Below are 23,835 nucleotides of genomic sequence, written 5' to 3' on the forward strand. Positions count from 1 at the left end.
TGTCCCAGGCTCACATATCACTCACCCATTCACACTCACAGTCACATTAAGCTGCGAAAAGAACATTAAAAAAAATCTTTCTTTAATGAGCCAAATGTGATATATTATCATAAATATGGATATAGTTTACTCTGAAAAGCTTAAGAAAAGCATGATATAGGCCCTTTATTAAAGATAAATAAGGCTTATTTAAATGTATGTACAGTTTTTTATTTTATTTTGCATAATTAGCTCTGACTTTTTTAAGTTACATAGTAGTTTTAATAGTAATGGAGCATATATGGTGCACATTAATATGCACTCATTTTTGCCATCACAGCAAAGTTCCTTTCATGCACTGCTCCAAGGGGAACACCAATCAATTCAAATTGGGTTCTTGGGAAGTTTAAGTTACTTTCATCAGGCCTAAACAAAAGGGTCTTACATGCTTTAGCATAAAAGGACATTTCCCTCAGAGGGTTCTGCATTCAGGTTTTTAACTTCTAAAACTGGACTTCTGTTACAAATCCTGTGCCTGAGAGAGCCAAGTGGGCGAGCATGCATGTGCCAAGGGCCCGTAGCTGCACAGTAGCACTCATTCATAGACAGAAAGGAAGGCACTGTGCTCCAGTGTTAGTCAGAGGAGTCCTCAAAGCTAGAAGCTCAAGAGCATTACTCAAGCAGAAATGCAACAGAGTGGAATAAGTTCACCCTTGTCTCACACCAACATCAAACCTGTGTTCAAAGTGGAAACCATTCCAGCAACAGAGCTTCGTTTGGAGCAGTCTCAATGCTGTTGCCTGGGAGAATCAGGTCAGGAAGACTAAATGAATGTTGAATTCTCCTCTAAACTATGATACACTAAGGATATATGAAGGCAAAAATAAAAGTAGAAAAATGCTTAGAACGGCTCTGCCTTTGACAAAGCGTCTAGTGTGGCGTACAGTCAAAAGGTGATAACTGTAAACAACATCAACCATTTCAAAGCAGGCTAAATTGAGCCCCACAGACTCCATCTGCTGAGTGTAATTGGAAAGTTTAAGGGCTAGGGGCCATTCCCTCCGCCTGAATGAGGTGTACAGGAGGAACAAACAACCAATTTAATTCTTGCTCTTCTTTTCAAGTACACACACTCTTTCTCTCCTACTCTTTCTGACCCTTACAGTTTTTCTGTTGTTTCGTCCATATTATTGTTCTTTCTTTTAAACTACCATTTCAACCACATGCCTCAGCCTTTTCCCATCATTTTCTTGTTCCGTTTTCCTACAGTGGACAGTGCAATAAAGGGAAAGGTGGAGGGAATGCTGATGGAGGACAACATTTAGACTGAAGGTTGTTAATGTGCAAAGTGTGCAAGTAAACAAAAGGAATGGTCTGGCAGGAGGAAAATACTCTCTATTCAAATTTATTTTAGGAAACAGCAAGATCATCCCAGAGTCCAATTAAAGTGATAAAAACCTAAATAAACTACATTACAGTTCCTGAATCACAGCTGCAGCAATGAAATCTGCCCAGGAGCCAGTCTACTTAAATTTCCCCCCTGTTCTTGTTTCACCTCCTGCCCTTTAAAATGCTTTGACACAAGAGCCATGACTCTTCTTAAAATACACAAACACACACAGACTCAGTTCTCCTCTCATTCTATGTTTAGCAGTAGTCAGTTAACCAATATAGTTAACCCTGGAATGTTCACTCACACAGACATGCCAATTTTGCGGGGCAGCAGTGCAGTGTTTGGAACGGAAAGGTCATTACAGTAACTTGTAAAACAGGAACCACTTACAAAACAGAGCCCTACAGTCTGGGCCTTAAAAGGTGAGCGGTAACAAAGAAACACACATCCTCGCACGCACTTTTAAATCTTCACTCCCCAGGACATTGATTCAACATGGTGGCTATCGACTGGCACAGCTTTACGCGGATTTGTGTTTGTATCCAAGCCACTGCTGCTGATGGGACAGAACAAAGCTGCACCTGTAAGCTGGTCAGTGATGCATGAGGTGGAAACCCCGGAACTCCAGGTGAATCGGGCCATCAGGCAGGAGAGGTAATCCCACTGAGCTTGATTAGCTTGTAGGATCTCAGGTCGACAGGTACCAGCAGGCCAATCAGAACAGTGGGAAAATCCTTCGATCAGATTTTAGGAGGAATGTGCCAAAACAATTTACTGACACTGACAATGGTTTTATGCAGCCCAGGGGGCAATGAATGCCCAACATTTTCTCACAACACCCCTCTCAAAATGACAATTTTGCCACGGGACTTGTCAACTATGACTAAATCATCTAGAAAAGAAGAATGTGTTTTAACATGTCATTTGGAAAATCCGATTATTTGGGAAAAGAATATATATTTGTGAATGTGATTGTAATCACTGTTTAGTTTAGTCCTTAGTTGTTCCTTTTTAAACCACAATATGTGCATCATCCATAAAATCACAGGTCATGGACCAAAGCTGTTATTGCTACTGTACATTCATAATCAGATCTGTTAAGTAATAATATTTGGCAAAAACATAAAAGATAAAATAACATCAAAGTGTGTCAACTTTTGATTGAAAATAAACTGATGACTACCACTCCCTGATGTGCTGTCAGATCAAAATGAGTTGAAAAGGATAGCGAGAGTGATTAAATATAGAAATAGTTATGTTTTGTTTGTAGACGCAGCCCAATAAAAAAACTGAATAAAATGAAATAGAGTGTAAATTGTGATTAGTTGATAAGTTAGGTGGTAAAATGCAACAGATAAATTTGTGTTTCAACACATTTCTTTAGTCAAACTTCTGAGACAAAAAAAAACTTAGAAATGTTGAGAACCTTTTACAAAAATATAATACGAAGGCATAACACCTTTCATGTAACTGACACTTCAGCCTGTCAAGAAGTTTCCAAAAGGAAGAAGCTGAAGATAGATGTGTTATATGTGACTATGTGATAGCCTGTGATGCTTTGCATGTGTCTGTTTGTACAAGTGAATTCACATGCTTCTTTGTGATATATCAGCTTATGACAGGAGGCTGACTATTGTTAGAAATGGGTGGTTCGCGGGATCCTCAAATAAAACGTTCAGAGAGTGTGACCACACGGTGTCACAGAGTTGGCATCTGCCAGTACATTTTTAGTTTTTCTCCAGGCTCTGGATGACGGAACCAACTTTGAAAAGAACAAACTTACACAAGCAGAAATCTGTGCACATATGCAGATGTCCAAAGTATGAAAGCTTCAGATCACTTAGTTGCTCCTCCTGTTACAATGATGTAAACATTTGGTGATTGATAAATGTTTTCCAAATGTCTTTACTAACTTTATGTTTTTTACATAAGTACATTTTTTTAACTTATTCTTTATTCTGACAGAATGTTGCTATGTTTACAAGCTAACACGCTTATAAATGATTTATGATTTAAATTTTAAACCTGGCCTATAAGTGTGACCTTCCTATGGTTTCTCCACGCATGCATGCAATTCCTCCCCTATTCCTCGGTCCAAAGACCAAATATGTTAATTGGCTTAAACGGTGATTAAACTGAGACTAAGACTAACAATGACCATTATGCACGTCTCTGTGTCCTTTATGACTCTGATTGACAAAGATTTTCCACGGCGTACCAGTCCTTCAGCTGTATGAAGCTTTATGCATGACCCTGAATATGACCAGGTGGGTTTAGAAAGTGGACGGATTAATATTTCTGCAATGTTGAGCCTCTGGCTTTGGGATGCTGTACGCTGGGCCACTTTAATGTCTTCTGCAATGCATTCAGAGCAAATGAGGGTTTTCCGTAACTCAAACTAGCTCAGCGTGTGTAAGCTTATGTGTAAATTCAGAGGTTTCAATGGCGTTTTTCGTGTTGTTGGAACAGCCCTTTTTGTTGTGCTCTAGATACTAATCCTGTTTTCTCAGTTGACAGAACAATTATGATAAGTGAAGACTAGGCAAAAAAATAATTATTTTATTTGCATGTGTTTAGTTGACAGATTAATTATACATGTGTTGTATGTATGATGTACCACAACATATTTTTTTATCAATTACACTCAAAATAATTTTTTTACATTTTGGCCCACTATCTCATTTCTTGCTGCAGTTCCTAGATTGACTGAATCGTGCTACAACCACAACTTTGAGTTTTGTTAATTGCCAACAAAATTTGTTCAGCTGAAGGTCCTAGTTCTGTTTATGTTTACAAAAAAAAGACTTTCACATACGCACAAAAAGATCATGCAAAAATTCTTTTTAAACTGTTGTTTTCTAAGACTTAGTTCCTGCAGATCGGCAGGAGTTCATTTTCAAATTCGCTTCTGAGTCACAGGACTGTCGGCGTTGAGCCTGCCTCTATGTGCTGAGATCCATCTGTTTACAGGCTATCCTGCGAGCATACAGCCCCTCACACCCCCTACCTAACATTATCAATGCAAGAAAAATGGTGAGCAGTATTGGAGCTATCCAACCATACAGTTTTGAGCAAGATGCCAGCTCAGATGAGGAAAATAAAGACGTGGATGAAACTCTTTGTCTACAAGTGGATCCATCAGAATGGAGTGGAGCGGGGAGCTTGTGGCCTGTAGCAGCTTCTACATCACAGTCACAAGCTCTTTCTACTGCATTTTATCATCTGCACCTTATTCACAGTCATTTGAAAAGAAATACTCAGAAAGACAATGTTAAGCTTTTAGCACTTAGATATTTACTTTTTTTTTGTTAATGAGAGGCTGATGCACTTTTATTTGGGAAAAAATTATTTGCCAATGGAAGGAAGTTAAAATACTCAGAAATTGTGTCAACCATTTAGATTTTGACAAAGGCGTTTCACACCAAAAAATTAGAAATCAATCTTGAGCTTGATTTATTAAACTCTATCGAGAAAGGTTTGATTAAAACGGAGTAAAACAAAAAGGCAGGCAAAAATAAATATATAAATAAGAGTATAGCACAGAATGCTGCAAATACGTGTGTGGACGCGTTTTATTGACAGAGTAGGGCAGAGAGCTCTTCAATTCAGTCTGCATCAGCATCCCTCCCTCTCTTCCTACACATAACCATCCATCCATTCTCACCATCTTGCAGTTATTGATGAGGGGACCTCTTTATATGGTAATGTCTTTCACACCTGAGAGGCATCAGGAGTGCATGATCCTCCTCTTTCTCCCACTCTTTCACACACACACACACACACATACACTTGATGAACTATATTCTGTATCTAAAGACACGTGATGAGATGCGCCATTGCTCACATGAACATGTTGAGCATGTATTTTTGAACCCTTCTGTTTTCTTCTCTCTTACACACACACACCAAAGTACAAAAAAATGAAGAGCCCATGAACACAGATAGAGATATGTGCAAGGCGCACACCTGGTAAATGTCGCTGCCGTGGCAACACCAGCTGCCGTGGTTACTGGAGGCCCTGTTCCTGTAGCATTGTCCAACCCAAAACCAGTTACTTTTATGCAATTAATTGTTCCTCTGAGGACACAGTGTTAAATCATAATATTACAACATTTAATCTGGTAAATTCACAAGTTATAGACTAATTACTGGTTCTGGGCTGCGTATAGCAGAGATTAGAGGAGCAGATAATATTTGCCTAATTTGCTTATACCTCACTTAATTTGATGCATGAAAGAAAATATAAAGACATTTTTATTTCATTTCATGACACTACTTAAGATGACTTTTTTTCTTTTAACTTTATTTTTGCATTATTTTAGACAAGACCTCATACAATCATGTACTGGGAAATTAACACATTTGGTTACTGTGGTCAATGAAAGGGCGTTCTTGATCATTTTTCATTGTTCTCTGTAGAAATTTCAGTTAAAATTATACTGCAGAGGTTTGAATGTGGTTCATGCAAGTGGTTAATAATAATCTGTGGTGCCCTCGTTAGTAATGCTTGTCCATGTCTTGCGTCTGCTATAGAGTTTATTTAGGTTTCTTGCCAAGTAAAGTACCTTGAGATTGAAAGCTTTTGGGAAAAAAGCAAAGTGTCTCCACCTAATATGCTTATTTTCAATCAATACAACAATATACAGGGTTTCTATGATTACAGTTAATAGTGACTGTATTAATCACTGAGAAAAACTCTTTTTTTCTTGATTATGTTGAGTTTAAAAGAAAAAGGCTTACAGCCAAGAGATTATGGGTACTATCTCACGATCGGCAGATGGTACACAGTGGGGTGACACGTGTATTTCCTAATTTCCCACCGGCTCAATGTTAGTGCATTCCTTCGCCTTGTTACCAAGCCAGCATTCACTCAATTCACTCCAGCAGGTGCATCTGAATGAAAATGAGGGGCGCCCAGGATCATCAGAGAGGTGTTGATCAGTTTACTTAAAGTGACAGAGCATCAAAAACCAGGTGTGTGTTCAACAGTCAAAAATGTCATTCATCACTGGTGCTGCCATTTTTCTGCCACAGATCCCCCAGAAACAGTCCTGTGCCCTTCAGACCTGATCTGTGTAAGTGAGATAATTAGGAAGGTTTGCTATTTACCTCAAAGTTGAAATATTTAATTAATGAAATACAAATATTGTGTTTTACACAAATATACTGAAATTTATTAAACAATTAATAATCAATTAGGTATTTTTTCACACTTATAGAATAAAAAGATATAACTGAGTGTAGTCATTATCAATTATTCAAAATTTTAAAGGGTTTCCCCACTTATGATCATGAAATAATGATTAATGACAAAGGAAAACAGAAATCTCCATTACAACTTAAAATAAAACATAAATGTGCAGCTGGAACAAGTTTTTTCCAAAATACTACCTAAAATACTACCATTATTCGATAATGCTTCTAAATAGCATTATGCAGCTCATACATTTTCTCTGATCATTGCAAATTTTTGTGCTTTTAATCTAAATTAACAATTGAAGTTACACCTTCTTATATGATACCAGTTATTACTGGTTTGCCAACATCAGTTTAGAAAATATCCTTTTTTTCTAGCATTTGCAACATTAAAACCTAAGAAACTGACTTTTCTGCACACAACTAGCTGCACCTTTCAAAGTGGAACAGTCTTTCAAAGGGGAGACACAGCATCTGAAAACATCACCTGCTAAGAGTAGGTCATGCTAACATTTTATTGCAATAACTGAAGGATGTTGAAGGATGAGTAAAAATGAATGAATAAATAAAATGGCATGACAACAAAGACTGCCCCTAACTTCAACATTTCAAAAATGGTTCAAACGCCAGCTGGGTCTTTTCTCCATGTCTTTTATGTTGTTGGACAAGTATTTTATATGGTAGACAAGACACTTGAGCGGTCAATAAATATGTGGGGTCGTTTGTGGCTCTTTTATGGACTCGCAATCTGTTAACTTCTATTCTTTCTTTTTTGGTCAAGCTAGGATGGGTTAAAGAAAATTCTGTAAATGGAATAAGGACTAAGCTTGAATACATAATGCAGGGGTGTCAAACTCATTTTCACAGAGGGCCACATAAGCATAGTGGCTGTCCTCAAAGGTCCAGATGTAACTTATACATGTAACCAAATGTAATGAAAAATAAATGAATCGGTTAGTTCAAAAACCTCTTGAACTGGGGCCCCCTTTGAACTAACCGATTCAAATATAACTACTCCTTAATGTTAAAACAATATTTAAATATTTATTTATTATAAATTTTTAAAGTGACAATTACAATTGCATAGAAAACTTATGTTTGCTTGTTACTCTTGCAAAAATCCTTTTAAATTTGATTCTGTCAGGTTAGGTTATATGGACAGTCCTAATGTACTGTTGCCTAATCCGATATTTCAAATCTGATTCCCCCTAGATATGAATAAATACACACCAATTTTATTTTTTATTTTAAGAAATTAAAAACTTTCATGCTCTCGCGGGCCACATAAAATGACATGGTGGGGCACACTTGCCCCACGGGCCTTGAGTTTGACACATGTGACATAATGGATAGATCCCTAAGCTGCTCTTCACTGCATTATATTGATGACCAAGATAGTTTAACAGTTGTTTCGATGTGTCTGGGATGTATAAAATATTTCCCATTGATAATTTATACAACCAATAAGGCCTGTTTGATAAACAAGATTTATTTTTGTTCACAAGAAAAAACATTATAACGATTTTGCTTTCTCTTTTCTTAGACTTAAAACTTTACAAATAAAGAAGAAAATTGAGAATTTGACTAAATAAGAAGTAATGAGCTGCACATCTACATCTGAGCAGCGAGGAACAGTTTATGATTTACAGCCTCTATAAATCCTTTTCAAGACTGCAGACTTGTGGACAAGTGTAGAGCAAAACAAAATGAAAATTCATTTTAAAAAGATCATTAAAAGTTGCATCAAACTCAGAATAAACACAATGAGAGCACATTTAAAATACGGTAAATGACATCTAAACCTTTAAAGGCAGCAATGCTCCTAAAAGCAAAATCTATTTGGCACAAAAATGCCAGGATAGTAACACGCTAAGAGAAACATTTAAGGCATATGTCTGATATTTATGTCTACAGGAACCTCCAGCGTGGAAGCACTCTGAACTTCAAATGACATAACTAAAACAGACAGGAAAGCACAGATGAAAGCAATCTCCCTCAATCTCAAGCTGGCGATAAAAGTCCTCATAAGTAAATATACTCAGACTAGTCCCTCTTTGGCTTTATTTTTGTGTCTGGTGTAGATTTGTGCATGTTTCTCTTTCTAAACATGGATGGTTTTGACTTTCCTCTGATTTGAAACAGACCCTTTGCTGGAGTCTAAAACACGCACACACACAGTGACCCACTTTCCTGAGCTGAACTGAACCAACCACAAACAGATCATCCTCCATCCATTTATGGGTTGGGTGTGGATATAAGGGATGAAAACACACAGACCCACACACGGCTGTGCACACCAGTGCAGCGTGGACGAGCCTTAAGTGAGTGCAGCTGCGTAGCCAGATGTGATTTTGAGTTGTGATTGTGCATGAATTTCTGTGTCTCCATCTAAGTGTGAGAACATGCTCTGCCTATTCTAATCCTTAAGCAGAGCACTGTGTAGTCCCATAAACACACAAACGCTTTCCTCATAGTGACCTACCCTCCTTTTGTCTTTAAATAAAAGTATGTTGACTCTGCAAAACACACTTTGCTTAAGCCAATCTGCAAACTTAATCTATCTAAAACGTCTGGATGTTTAAATGAGGCACCGTAACATATAAAAAAAAACACAAAAGGGTTTTTTTCGCATCAAACCCTCACTAATAACATCTGCAAGTTGAACAGTCTCCTGAAACATGACACTCGGACATTTAAAGAAACTAAATCTATCATGCATGCTGGCTTCTTACAGTTGTGCAGATATACAGACACATAAAAAGGCAGAACTGCGCTAATGTGAACAGCACAATGTTCAAAAGCTAAAAGCTGTGAAGGTCATCATTAGCATAATATCAACCTTCTGTGAGAATGAATCTGAAGAAGTGATTTATTCACACAGTCAAGACAAATGTGTTTATCCAACTACACAGTGAGGACTTCGTGTGTAGGTTTCTGGGCAGGCATCGTTTCATCGACGCAAAAATCGTTCATTTCAAGGTGAAGACTTTGGTCCATGACCAAGGTTAAACTTTGGCAACTTTCCAGGAAGTTCATGTAAGTCAATAGGATGTCCTCTCAGGCAAAAGTATCTTTACTTTGTGTGCAACACAACTCAAGCATGACCTGTCATGTATTCATATTCATGAGAAACTGAGGTTTGTGTATGTGTGTGTGTCATCTGATGAATGTGAGTTGTTTTTTTTCTAACTGTGTGGGGATAACACATGTCCCACTGTCCTGTGGGAATAAGCTGAGGTCACACAAGCAAAACAAACAGACAAACTGCTGCTCTGGCTCATTTGGTGAAGGAGAAGGATTTTTAGGTCACATGGCTTCACCGCAGACATTGGGTCAGCATTTCTCTGACAGTACACACCTGTACAAGTCAGAGGTTAAAAAAAGAGACATCAAATAATTAAACTTATTAAAATAACTGAGCTAAGTTATTCAGTGGTGACCCAGAGGTGTTTTGTAGTGAGGTAATCAACTCCATCTAGATGGAACTGTACAGTAACAAATAGTCAAAAGTCAGGGTAACTTCACATAGTTTAATACTGTTTACCACTGTTTAAACCTGCATTGGTAAAAAAAAAAGGACTTAAATGAAAATTCTGAGCATAAAATCAAACTTCTTTCACTTGCTGGGGAAACATCCCAATAATTTTATTAAGCCTTAAGCTGGACTTTACCCAAATAGCATCAACCCTCATTTCCTTAAGCCTTAAAGAAACAAGGGTTGATGCTATTTGGACAAAGTTTAAGACATCATGGCAGACATATTCAGCTAAGGTTAAAAAAATTCCAAACAATAGGAAGAAGAAAGAAAAGACAAAAACAGTTAAATGTCAATAAAAAGAGTATGAACTTGTCCAAAGAGGAGTTCACCATATTATAATTCTATGATCAACAAAAACGTGTAAGCAGTTTGATGTGTCTAAGTATGAATAATAGTTTTCAGAAAACTATGAAGTGTAATATAATGTTGTTTTATATTAGAGTAAGTCTACTTTAATAATCTAAAACACTTGTTTGCAGAACATGAATCAGAAGTTAATCAAACATAAGCAGTGCACTTACATAAAGTTTGCGCTCTGTTTCTGGATAAGACTTTTATGGAAAGTCTCCTCGAGTAATTACTTTTTTGTTTTACTGTTCCTCTACACACCTGGGGAACAACCCTTTGACTTCCTTTATAAAAGCAAATAAATACAAAAAAGTAACCAGAGTCAAATCCGTTTATTGTGTAACCCCGAGATGGCTTGTCACAAAACAAGTCTGCCTTTCAGTTACTCAAATGTAAAACAGCTAAACTTTAAAACAGAAATTAGCTTGTATAAAACCTGTTTCTATTATTTATTTTTAAACTGAGTGACTAGAAATATATGTAAATGACATATAGGGTTTTTTTTCTTTTTCAATTGAAGAGTGAATGTCAAATTTGCCCCCCTCACAGTTTTTTTTTTCCAACAGATGATGTTGTAGCTGAGAATTATAGTAACAATCACAGAACAGAAGGATCTGAGTTTAAAAAGGCCTTGATGCAAACCAAATGTGTCAAGTGACCATTTATCCATTTCTTGCATATGATGGTGGAAACAACAACCTTAGCAGTTTTATCTACTCCATGGATCCCATTAACAGTTGGACTGAAAATATCAGTGACTCAACTACCTGCACAGTAGATGTGTAATGCAAATGTTTTCTCCATAAGCTGTAAAATGACAGAACCAGGATTTATTGTGCATGGTCTGGTGGTGCAAAGGCATTCTGGTCTATTCAGTTTTCAGATTCCAAATGAGATAATAATTGTTAGTTACAATAATCCATCAAAGATACATAAAAACTTAAGTTTTAGATTGTCCAGTGAATTGTGGGTAAATAAGGAATAAATTGGATTGATGAACATTTGTTTTAGTTAAGTATTGCAGACTCCTATAAGTAAAAAAAAACACGTGACATGCAGTATTTGTAGTGGAATTCTAACTAATGAACTCAAATAATTTCCTCCTTATTGATTAAATTCTGCCACATAAAGCAACAACATCAAATATTTCAGTAAATTACAGACAGGAGCCTGTAGCATTTTTATTGTTTGTCTTTATGATAGCTGTGTGCAAAAGTGTAAACAATAAATATCATAATCAAAGAAATAATTATTTTCATCATCATGTCTTTTCTTTTATTTGCCTTTAGTGAATCCGGAAACCAAAATAAAACTCCAAAAGACTCCTTTGATGATCATGAATGTGAAACTTTACGGTTACAAAGTTGCAGTAATCTGGTTTCTGGCCACTTTTGTGAATAAAGCAATTAGAGAAAATTAATTTCTGTATAGAAATCTAAAGGAGATATTGTTACTTGTGCCATTTGAACGTGTATAGTGTGCATGATGGGTTTTACATGTAAAACAAACTCCTGATTGAATTAGATTGATTTATAATGTTTGTAAATATTTAGCTATCTTTAACACTGATATTCTCAAAGGGGGAATTTTCATTTCACTACAGAAAATGCAGCAATTGTGTTGATTGAGCTAAAAACGCTGGGCAAGATGGAAGGAAGCAGCTGAAAAGCTTTTTTCTGACACTACTTTATTTAAATACTAAGAAATAATCATTATCTTAGAGTCTGATCTTTTATGCAGACATTCAGCATCACCCTAACTCACACAGTTAGGACAAGAGGAACCCGTTTTTTTTTGTGATAAATCATTGAAAGAATCAGGATTGTCTAAGGTAATATGTCTTGTTAATCACAACCAACCACAAAATGAAAAGCAAAACATGCAAGAATCATCCCATAACAATCATGCTGACAATCTAAAGAGAGAGAGTGAAGGACAAAATGCCTCTACCTTGCTGGAGAAGGGCCCAGGAATGAGCAGTTTCAGAGCCTGTCGCTTCAGCTCCATCAGCCGAGCATTGCAGTTCTCACACCATATCATTCTTTCACTCCCTGGAGAACTCCCACTGCCTGAGGCCGGCGATCCCGTACCAAAACCAGGGGAGCCGCCAAGAGACCCCGGTGATCCTGTGCCAATCCCTGGAGAAATGGTTCCTGGAGATCCAGAGAAGGATCCCGGTGATGAGATCCCCGAGCCTGGAGACGGGGTTCCAGTGGAGCTAGGCATGGAGCCAGCACCCTCTGGGGCAGGGCGTGTGCCAGAGCGGGTGGTTTCCTCATAGGTCTTGCGGTACCATGTGTCCGGGAAAAAAGATGCAGATTTTGTTGGAGATGTGTCAGACATCTGAGAAAAAAACAAACATGGTGTGCCTTTTATCGGGCATGAGGAGTACATACTAAGAATGTGTAACACGTGTGCATTAACAAGTCTGCCCTCAGAGCAGGTAAATTCAGAATGAGAAGAGAATCCAGAGGAGGTTAGGACCTGTGGCTGTACACTTTAATACTTGTATAAACAAAAATGTGCTCTTATACTTTAAGGTAATAATTTATTGTTTGATCTTTTTTTATTTTTGCAACTTGTGCAAAAATTAATAAATGACAGATAACATGATAATTCAATATCAACTTCCAGGTTTTGGTTCCCGCCATTGATACATAGCTGAACTAAGCAAATATGGATGTGTACAAAAGACTCAACAAACAGCCGTCATTAAAGGATGTTAAAAATGCAATAACACAACCAGTGAGGTGGCAACAGAGAAGGAATTCAACCTTCAAAATAAAATATTTAGACTACAAATAAGGGATGATACCAAATATTTTGCTGAAAGAAAAAGGAAGAGACTCTGAATGTTTCCTTTGGTGAAAAAATATGATCAAGTCAGGGCAGATTTGTGCCGGTGTGTTCCAACGAACCACTTGAGAGCATCAAATGAGCCAGAAGGACTGGAGAATTTGATCTTTTGCGGCTGGGCGAATCTATTCAGAAGTGGTGATGCCTGCAGAGAGGCTGTGCAGCAGTGAAGTGCCTCACAAGCACCACAATAAGGCAGCAACATGTAGGTAGATATGTGGGAATGCTCAAAGTTGAGATGTGGGTGGGATAAACTAAACTGTGGAGCTGATTATGGGATGCAGGTGTTAAATATAGAGAGCTCAATGTCTTATCTGCATCAACAAATGATTAAAAAAAAAGGCGTGTAGATCCATTTGCTGCAAAATGCACGCCACTGTGACAGCACAGGTGGTGATGTGCAATAATTCTGTGGGAAATGAGACAGCATCATCAACACACATGTCATGGCTGGAAGACAGACATGATTGCCATTTAAATGGGTTGATGAAATGCATCCAAGTTTCTTTTCCAAATGTTTTCAAGGAATAATGGCAACAGAGCATCAACTCCTCGGTGAATTGGAGAACCTACCGCATGTTTTCTGCTCCGGCTGCTCCTCTCCTTAGTCCCTGACAGTGAAGTCATGTTGGAGGTGAGAGGAAAGGGGGAGGAGAGGAGAGACAACCGCTGCTGCCCGCCTCACATCCAAAAAGGAACCACTGGATCGATTTCAATTAACCACGCGCCCCTGCAGTTAGCTCTTCTCGAGGTTGGGGTGCAACCTCACGGCGCGCAAAGACGCATGTGGAAATCACTCACATTCCCATTGCGCCTGGAACGCATCCCACGTCCCTGACGGCGTCTTTCCCCTGCAGTAAACGCAAAAGCCCGTCGATCACTTCAAAAAGCTTAGGAAATCACACCGGTTGCGCAGACCGCTCCCCCTTTTTTCCCTTTTTTTCAGCAGAACGTGTTCAGCAGCTCCCTGGACCGTCTGTGCTCTCAGCACTAACCCTCTCCATCAGCTCTGCGCCGCGCAGGTGAATATCCAGGATATGAGCTCGGGTCTGACGGTGGGGGCCCAGGAGCACAGCTGCAGGCAGGGCTCAGCCCGGGACGTTTAGTGGTCCTGTGTGCTCCTCTGTGAACTTCCCTCTGCTAAGGCCAGCGGTAGACTGAGGAGCCTGGAGGCAGACGCACATCTGGATAAGAGGGCGGAGCCAACCTGCCCCTCATCAACCTTTGGCCAATGCACATCTGGCTGCGGCTGGGTGGCAAGTGTCTTGCTGCATGCTCCAGAGAGGAAACAGGACTCACACACGGGTGAATTGAGCTTTAATCCCGGACACGAGCAACATCTGGAGGGAGGGGTTCAGTCAAACACTGGTCAACAGCGGCTTTACAATTTCAGACTCATGTATGGAGAAAATAGAGAATTCAACCATCCAATTTCTATTGTTGGCACTACTGGGACTTTTAAGGATTTTTTAAAACAGTAAAATATTCATATTTTTAATAGAAAGAGGTGCATTTGTGTTGTACCAATGGTACTTAGTATTTAACTGTTTAAAATTTGTTTTCAGTGATTACTTCTCACTTATATCTTAATGCTTATTAGAGGGCTGTTTCACCTCTCTGTCAAACAAAATTAAACCAGCATGCTCAGTAAGAAACATTTTGTGAAGCCAACTTGAAACCCAAAGGTTAGATATTATATTTTTTTGGCTACTACGATATAAATAAATAGATTACACATCAATTTCAGGTTGTTGTTTTTTTTTTACTCACAGCAACCAGTCCAACAAGAAGAGAAAACAGAGCAGAGTAGTTACACAGCGCTCTCTGCTGTTAACAAGATGGCACAACAGGGAAAAAACTGGCACATTTATTTGGGGTGTCACTATAAATCAACTTAATCAATTAATCAATTTATATTCCCACGATCCAACCAGGTAGATCTCTCTGAGGTTAGTTGTTTATCGAATCAACCTATACCATTATTAAATTGTTTCAAAATGAAATAAATCGATTGGAAATCACCATTTGGAATGAGGTACCGGTTTGTTTTACTAAAAATGACCAAGTGATATCACAAGTGATGTCAGCCAAAAATAATCAAGTCATCATTCCAGTTTAATTTGTGGAAACACTTTGAATTTTGCAAAGACATGTGACCAGTGTGGCAGAATGCTCTAATCATGTTCCATTTGTATCATTTTGATGTGGAAAGACAACATTGGTCTGAACTTTAGGAAACTAAAATGTGAATGGACTTGCCAGTAATTCTTGTTTACTTGTTTGTATGTGCACAGATTTAATTTACTCTCTTGTAGAAAAAAAAAAAACCCAGGGAATCTGGAAAACTTCACCTGCACTGTTCAGTCCCCAGGTATTTATCTCTGAGTCAAACTAGTTGAATTTTTGGCTAAATATATCCTGGATTGATTTTAGGTCAGTGAATCAGGTCGAATCGAATTGTTCAAAATAAACCAGTATTGAGGATGAATCAGATCGTCAACCACAAATTATTACAAGAATTGAATCGTTATTAAAATGAATTTTTACACCCAAGTATGTATAATGACAAATACCCAACTAAAGCTGCTATCTTTTAAAACTGGTGAATATTCCTTAATTGAAAATTCTGTACTACTTTTGGACACATCTCATTAGTACAAAGCAACATCAAACACCACAATCATTCTTTCTGCATAGTTATGATATTCTGCTGCTTTTCATAGTTAATCTGTCTGTAAATACGTGAGCCTTTCAGCTTCTCTGCGGCCAGAAAACTTGTTTCATTTATAAACTTGCATTGGGGCTTTGCTTTGGTATTAACATAACTGCATTAGTGTGAGATTACTGTAAGTTCTGTAACCCAAACAGTAACATGAAGAAAATGAGGAAAAACATCAACAGTGACTTCAGAACATAAGTCATGAAGGAGATATATCTAAGATTTTAATGTCATGTGACTTTAACAGATCCATGTTGTCAAGATTACGCTCTGATTGAAAACAAATTGTACAATTCTAATTCAAAATAGAATAAACATTAAAAAAGGTTCATAGGCTTCTTCAAAAGCTTAGCTGCAGTTGGAATAAAAGCAGTCTCTTTGGAGAACCAGGTTATGTTACAACTAGTTTTTCAAACGCATTCTTAAGTCTGTTGGACTGAAAGTTTAAAAAAAATACCTGGCCTCTGTGTGTTTGCAAACTTGATCAGGTATTTATAGATAGATAGATAGATAGATAGATAGATAGATAGATAGATAGATAGATAGATAGATAGATAGATAGATAGATAGATAGATAGATAGATAGATAGATAGATAGATAGATAGATAGATAGATAGATAGATAGATAGATAGATAGATAGATAGATAGATAGATAGATAGATAGATAGATAGATAGATAGATAGATAGATAGATAGATAGATAGATAGATAGATAGATAGATAGATGACTTTATTAATCCCACAATGGGGAAATTTCATTTATCTGTGGCAGCAAAAATGACATTCAGAAATAATCTATATAATATAACATCAAAAAAGGACATCACAAATGACATTCATATTAAATAATTAAAAATTATTATTAAAATTATTATGAATATTATTAAAAAACGAGATTCTTATTAAATAAATCAATATTAAATATTAAATAAATACAGCTGCAAAAGTGTAAAAATCACGTGGTCTGTAAAAAACAGTAAACTGTAAAAAACATGTAAAATATATATATATATATATATATATATATATATATATATATATATATATATATATATATATATATATATATATATATATATTATTTTTTTTATTTTATTTTTTTCAAATACAGAAATAAGTAATGAAGTTCACACCAAAAACAAACAACTGTTCAGGAACAAAAACAACTGAAAATTGAAAAACAACAACTTCAACAAAAGAAAAATAAATAAATGAGTGAATGAAAAAAGAAAAAAAAACCTGGGACCGTGGAGTGTCCCTTTAACACAGTGTTGTACAGTCTGATGGCTGTGGGGAGGAATGACCTGCGGTAACGCTTCTTGCACTGTGGGTGTAACAGTCTGGTGCTGAAGGAGCAAATTTAGTACTTATTGTTTATTATGCATTATTATCAGAGAATTTAGTGTATTCGGCGTACGTTTGACTGCACACACCGATTCTGTAGATTTTGTGACTGACCGTTGCAATTATCTTCCATGCCGCTAGGTGATGCTATGTGGCGTTTTGGTAGCTGCCAGTCTAAAAATGAAACAAAAGAAGTAGCTAAAACCAGGAATACACACGTATCCTCGAGTGTTGTTTTTTTCTATGTAAATATTTAGGTTATTTGGTCAAATTTATTGTCCGATTGCTGAATTCAATAGAGTCAGCTAATTGGTGTGCAATCGGCAGCTCTACGGAGGAACAACGAACCGGTACTGCGACATTTAAAATTATTTGGAACGTAATCATCAACACAGAAGACGTCTACAGCCAGGTGTGTAACTAGTACATTTGTAGCCAAAAATATTATTTGTGGGGTTTTCCCCGGGAGATATTTTTCTGTTTTTATTAGTAACAGGCTCTCGGGGGTGGACTTAGTTTGGTTTTGTATTTTTCGGTTGATGATCTTCTTATGAATCTGAGGTTATTTCGTGTCTTGACAGTTTGTTTCCCTAATTCGTTGAAGCCCGGTGGGCGTTTTCCCATGTGTGGGTCACCTGTTGTCACGAATAAGCAACCATCACTGAGCTCTGTCTTTTATGTTGTTGCTGTTCGCAGCTCGTTTTAAGAGACTGGAGAAAGTAAAAAAAAAAAAAAAAAATCTAGTGGTTTATTGTCGCACATGCGCAGTAGATAAACTGAATGATGTAGAGAAAAAGCCTGTTGGGCTTTATATTACACAACACCTAACAGGGCCTCCTTCAGGCTCTCTGCTGCAGCCATGGTTCTTGCACCACAAAAATCAGGTTCCTGTCCCTAAGTGAAGATATGTTCAAGTGTCAAATGCACAGGCATAACATGGAAGTTTTTCTGATTGAGCAGATGAAGCTTTATGGAAGAAGCTCCTATGAGTGAACTCAAGCAACTGGCACAACAATGAACGGTAACCAGTCACAGAAAGCGCTTTGTTGCCTATAGGCAACCCCAGTGTTTATGAGGCTGTGGATGCACTCAGGGATGTTTTCTTTTTCCAGGTGGAGTTCGTAAAACAACAAAAAGGGAAAGTAAAAAGAAATGCACTGACACTGCTATTCCAGAAGCTCACTCAGCTCCAGCTGTGAAGGAGTCGGATGCTGTTGCAGGCAGCGATTTGCCGACTAGAAGCCTCTCCTCTCTGAGTTCCCCTACAAGCACTTCAAAAAGATGCAAGAGGCAGACAGCAAAGACACCACGTCCCAGCCTGACTTCCACACCCGTCCGCTACTCCTCAAGAAAAACTTTGCCTATCATTTCAAGCCCACCTCTCGAAGACCAAGAAAAGGATCCTCCGTGTATTGAGCTCATCACTATTAAACCGGTGTTTATCAACACAGTTTTTGAAATTCAACATCTTTCATAGTATAACTATTGAAATTTAAAAAAAAAAAAGACAATTACTTTTAACTCCTTTTGTGTTGTAGACGTCAGAAATGGATTCTGCAACATCCTGCTCAAAGTCTAACAGGAGAAAAAGAAAGTTTGATGCCTCTCAGCCAAGACAGCTCAAGGCACAGATGCAGGCCAACGGTTCTCCAGTCAAGCGTCGACGTGGCAGACCTCGGAAAAATCCGAATGGGAATTTATCTGGGGAAACCAGCGTTTGGTCATCCATACGAGAACGACCACGTTTTGAACTGGCAATGTCTGATGCAACAGAACAAGGTAGTTAATGTTGGTTTTCATTTCGTACTCCTATAAAGGCAAAGGCTCTTTAAATGTTGCAAATACACAACCCTGCTTTGAGGCTCCGCTTATGGCGGACAGCCAAATAATTTGAGGAATTTGTCTCAAATTCTTTGGGTCAGTTCATTTCTTAAGAGTGAAACTCTCTGCTATTTTTCACATTTATGAGTTTTCATGAGATATTTATCTCACACTGTGTTTGCTTCCTCCACATTTGCCCTAGACGAGTCCTTGTCCTCAGACTTGTCGATAGAACTGAGTCCAGAAAAGCCCCAGCTGCCCTCATTACCCCCTCAGGAGGATCAGGGCAGCGAGGACGAAGAGGATAACTTTCCAAGTTACTTGACCCAAAGAGACAAAAGTAAGTGTATTGACTACATGTGCTTTTATTTTTTTGTGCTTATCTTGCAAAACATTTAGAAATGAATAATGTCTTTCAGAGTCTTTAGCCATCACAGAGGGAACATTTGCATGGTGCAAATGTCGAAACTATCCATTCTGGCCCTCACTGGTAGGTGTGGAAGTGTGGAAATTTCATTTTGCTTTGGACTTCAAATGTCAGAGGCAAAAAATATCATAGAAAACTAAAGTTTTTTTCAGAATTTAAAAAATTGTTTGTAGGTGAAAAGCGTGAACCGTCGACAGAGAAAAGCAAGCATTATGTTTGTTGATGATGAAAGTATTCAGAAGAAGAAAGGGTAAAGAAATCTTTTCATGTTTTATTTTTTTTACTAAAAAATGCCTCAGTTGGCCAATCTAATTGCTAGTAAAAGCTAAAATAATTAGCTTGAGTTTTCTGTGTACCGCCAGGTTCACTGTTGCTCTGAAATCCTTGAAGCCTTTTGACTGTGAAGAGGCAAATGAGCTGATTGTGAGGATTTTTTTTTTACATCACTTCTATATCCAAACTCTTGGAAGTCCCTGACATTAACTTTGATAAATGTTCTTATTGAAGTGTAAAGCCAAAGAAAACTACAATGCTGCAGTTTCTTGGGCCTTAGCACTTATAAAAGACTACACAATCCGTAAAGGTAAATGGTGTGTTGGTTACATTTTAAAGTTCAATTCCCTTGAATTATAGAAGGACTGATTGTGTTTTGTTTTGTTTTTTTAAAGCCTGCAACTCATTTTCGGTATCCTTCCTTGAGTACTTAAACCACGATATGAGTAAGTATTTCCACTGACCAAGGCACCACAGAGAGAAAAGTGGCCAGCAGCTCTTCCTGATCCTGATCTGCTGGGCTTTACCTGCTGCAGGTTATCCAGTGAGGAGAATGTTTCCATCAGCCGCCTCAGAGGGACCAATCATGATTGCCAGTGACAGCATGATCGAGGAGCCATGCAACGACCCCAAGAAGACCAGCTGTGCAGGAGATGAGGAAGAAGCCTGCAGGAATTCAAAGAGGCTGCTGCCAGACCGGAGCCACGCTGCCCACAACCGTGCTAACCAGAAGCTCGTACATTTCATTGTTAACCAGCGCAAGGTGGAGAAGCGCCTTCTGGTAGGAGTTGTCTGGGTGCTGCGTTTGCGTTGACAGTGTACAAAGAGGCTCTCTCAATACTGTATGTCTTCTATACACAATTAGAAAGTCCTTCAAACCAACTATATGTAGCACCATGTGATTCAGCTGAGCGCCGCACTGTTTCTGTAGTGGTTTCACCCAAACAGTTCTGCATGAACAAACGGACATGTAGATGTCATGTTTACACTAATTTAAACTTTTAGTGGAAACTGAAGCTATGTCCAGATTCCCTCACTACTCCTTAACCCCTCAGACTAGCGCGGGACTATATAGTGCTCTAAATTTTCATGCAACTTGGACATACGCTCTCTACTTTTAAAAATGAACTTTTTGGGAAGACTGTTTATGGATCTAATGTGTTCTGATGATGACATTTGGATGCTTTTATTAAAAAAAAATGCATTTGCATTTCTTTCAAATTACAAACCATTTAAACGCAATGCATTGTGTTCTATATTCGCCAATCTAGTGAGCATCGATGTACACTACTTTTTCGCATAGACTTTTGGGAAATTTCTACGGCACTGGATTTTGGAATTGCGGATTCCGACAGCTCTACAAAATGATGAATGCCCTATACTGTGTAGTGCACTATATAGTGAGTATTGAGGGAATTGGTACACAACCTGTGTCTCTTCCTCATGCTGCCTTCTCACTAAAGGGACGTTGGTGAATGGAAGCTTTTGAACTGCATGTAAATCATTTTAGTATTTAGATGTTTTTGTTAACGAGCCTGACTCATTTTCTTTGGCTGCATTTTACTGATGTCCAGCTTGTTTTTGCTAAAGGAAAACCTCTGAACAATGAACAATGTAGTGTATAAGCAAAAGAAAACAGGTTTGGATACAAAGTAGCGATGTTGTTTCTTTTTTTCTTTTCTCTCTGCACTAAACATAATTTTTCTGTGGCTTCAATTCTGGGTAACTAACTTGAATGTCATTAGTTTTGATTATTTAAACAATTTCCTGACAGTGGATTTTTTAAATCCCCCAATATGCAACAAAGACTCAATCTAGATTACTGATTTCAGGTTTTCCAGTAAACTTTGTTTGTACAATTTAATTGTTCACTCCAATAGACAAACGGAGAGATCGATCAACTTTGGGTTAAAAAATAACTTTACATTATAAATAATTGCATCCGTTCAACCATTGTTAAAAAAACAACTATTTAGAATAAAACAAATATGGATTCATTTTGGGTTAGAAATGTGTTTATTGAAAGAACCATTAAGCTTGTTTTTGTGTATGAGTTGTACGTATCCTTGACAAGTGATTGCAGTCTGCAGAGTGAAGTCATTGTGTCTCTCTTGGCAGGCTGTGATTAGTGGGCAGCAGCAGTCCAAGTGGCTTCAATCCTTTTTAAGTGCCAAACAAAGACGAGTGGTGAACGTTTACCTGGAAGATGATCAGCAGTTAGACCAAGTATACTTTTACCTAAACGGGCTCTATGCAAGAGCGAAGACCACCTCCCCCTGCGTGGCTCAGATAGATAGGGTTCCTTTTGTCTTAGATGTGCTTTTGCCTGAGGTGAGCAGGACCTAATGAGTCACTCATGTGTCCTGATGTGAGACTCAAGATACTATTTTTATAGTATTTTAAATTTTTTTTTTTTGTCTGTAAGCAGGCTATCATCCATGCTATTGCCGGGGTGGACAATGTTTCTGTTAAAAAGGCAAAAGAAAAGTATGACAAAGGCAGATGTGTTAGCAACAGGTAAGGTTTTTGTGGTTTTGTCCGTTAAGTCATGGCGTTTGCAAATCGATTATTCCTCTTAACATTTATTTTGCTTTAATTTACAGAGAAAGAGAAGAGTTTGACCTGAAGATTGAGCAGCAGATGAGGATGAAATCTTTGCAGCAAAATAAAACTTGTGTTAATTTGTGCCATAATGAATTTAAAAAATGAGCAATAAACTATGCCATATTGTTTTTTAATCTATGATTTATACAAATCTCTGTCTTGCAAACAGCTGAGTCCTGTTGGCAACTTGTTTTTTTTTAAATGATAATGGATCCTGTACAATCTGAATTATGTAGCTAACAAACACATTGATAAAATAAATTTGAATAGGAATTTTTTTCTCTTTTAAAAAAAAAAAACTAAAATGAATACTTAAAGTATTCATATGAACCAGAACATCAATGGGGGACCTTTCTGTGTGGAGTTTGCATGTTCTCCCTGTGTATGTGTGGGTTTTCTCCGGGGACTCTGGCTTCCTCCAAAAACATGCGTCATAGGTTAATTGGTTAATCTAAATTGTCCCTAGGTGTGAATGTGACAGTGTTTGGGTGGGTGTGGGATTGTGGACACTCAACCCTGTGACAAATTGGCAACCTGTCCAGGGTGTCCCCTGCTTTTGCCCACAAGTGGCTGGGATAGGCTCCAGCAGCCCTGTGACCCCAAAAGGGAATAAATGGAAGAAGATGAATGAATGAACTATTCATATTTTTGCTATTAAATGTCTCATAACAATTAAACATGTAACGACACTCGGTGTGGACTGGATTTTCTTGTCTATAAAATTCACGTTTCACTTTTGTTTTGTTTTTTTGTAATCCCAAATTGCAATTTCCTCTCAGCAGAGGTTACCAACTGTTGTCAGTTTTTCATTTTTCAAAGAAAAATATGAAAAGCACAATAATGATTTTTAAAAAAAAACTCTTTAGGTTTATAGGTGCAATGAATTACTAGTACATATACTGAGTGCAGTTTTGCACTATTTGAGAAGTTAAGATAGAAATCCTATATTCATGCATGAAAACACCAGCAAATTAATTTAAAAATTATCTTGATAAGTTATATCACTATAAATGCAGCAGCAAGTGCACTATATTTTATTGGGGGTAAATGTACATGTTTTAAAATCAGGATTGTTTAAATTTAAAAGTACCTCATCAGTTTTTTTGTTGTTTTTTTCCCCCCAGAATTCTAAATATCCAAGTAAGTTAATCATCACGTTTAAGTCAAGCTTTGATTTAAACAATTATTAAAGTGTAGAGTTTTGGGGAAATATCGCTCTGACTATTCATGAATGTACTACAAGAAGAACAAAACTGTCCAATTGTAATCACGTATCAATGCTAAACTAAAATAAAAGCATTGTTTACACGTCCCAAACTCAAGTCGTTTTAAATC

At 37.6% G+C, this 23,835-nt stretch overlaps 2 protein-coding genes across 5 annotated transcripts in view; one reads left to right on the plus strand and one right to left on the minus strand.

The window, feature by feature from the left end:
* Nucleotides 1-14,487, minus strand: part of kif26ba (kinesin family member 26Ba) — a 97,901-nt gene extending 83,414 nt beyond the window's left edge. Inside the window, exons 1-2 of the mRNA XM_011492476.4 lie at nucleotides 13,884-14,487; nucleotides 12,405-12,797 (exon numbers count right to left, since the gene is read on the minus strand). Of these exons, the coding sequence (XP_011490778.1) occupies nucleotides 12,405-12,797; nucleotides 13,884-13,937 (447 nt within the window). The 5' untranslated portion in view covers nucleotides 13,938-14,487. The remainder of the gene's footprint in view (nucleotides 1-12,404; nucleotides 12,798-13,883) is intronic.
* Nucleotides 14,488-17,531: 3,044 nt separating this feature from the next.
* si:dkey-127k13.1 (PWWP domain-containing DNA repair factor 3A) lies at nucleotides 17,532-23,189 on the plus strand. Of its 4 annotated transcripts, none has more exons than XM_011492483.4 (14): nucleotides 17,532-17,787; nucleotides 18,336-18,396; nucleotides 18,488-18,810; nucleotides 18,914-19,154; nucleotides 19,399-19,536; nucleotides 19,616-19,686; nucleotides 19,797-19,873; nucleotides 19,986-20,046; nucleotides 20,131-20,206; nucleotides 20,292-20,342; nucleotides 20,433-20,677; nucleotides 22,015-22,227; nucleotides 22,322-22,413; nucleotides 22,500-23,189. In XM_011492483.4, exons 2-14 carry the CDS (start codon nucleotides 18,390-18,392, stop codon nucleotides 22,603-22,605), a joined length of 1,701 nt encoding a protein of 566 aa, XP_011490785.1. In that variant the 5' UTR covers nucleotides 17,532-17,787; nucleotides 18,336-18,389; the 3' UTR covers nucleotides 22,606-23,189. The 4 variants fall into 4 exon arrangements, with proteins under 4 accessions (XP_011490785.1, XP_004067430.1, XP_078801362.1 ...); XM_004067382.5 differs by having other exon boundaries at nucleotides 22,325-22,413; XM_078945236.1 differs by lacking the exon at nucleotides 17,532-17,787 and adding an exon at nucleotides 17,936-18,259 and having other exon boundaries at nucleotides 22,325-22,413.
* The last annotated feature ends 646 nt before the right edge of the window (nucleotides 23,190-23,835 follow it).

The sequence above is a fragment of the Oryzias latipes genome, chromosome 3 (assembly GCF_053564925.1).
Source record: "Oryzias latipes strain Hd-rR chromosome 3, Olatipes_Hd-rR_3.1".
NCBI classification, from domain to species: domain Eukaryota; kingdom Metazoa; phylum Chordata; class Actinopteri; order Beloniformes; family Adrianichthyidae; genus Oryzias; species Oryzias latipes.

Excerpts from the sequence above, each read along its gene's own strand:
- si:dkey-127k13.1 (XM_011492483.4), top strand. Across the intron at positions 19,155-19,398 it reads GTCTGATGCAACAGAACAAG|ACGAGTCCTTGTCCTCAGAC; the intron begins GTAGTTAATGTT and ends CATTTGCCCTAG. Across the intron at positions 20,678-22,014 it reads AGGTGGAGAAGCGCCTTCTG|GCTGTGATTAGTGGGCAGCA; the intron begins GTAGGAGTTGTC and ends CTCTCTTGGCAG.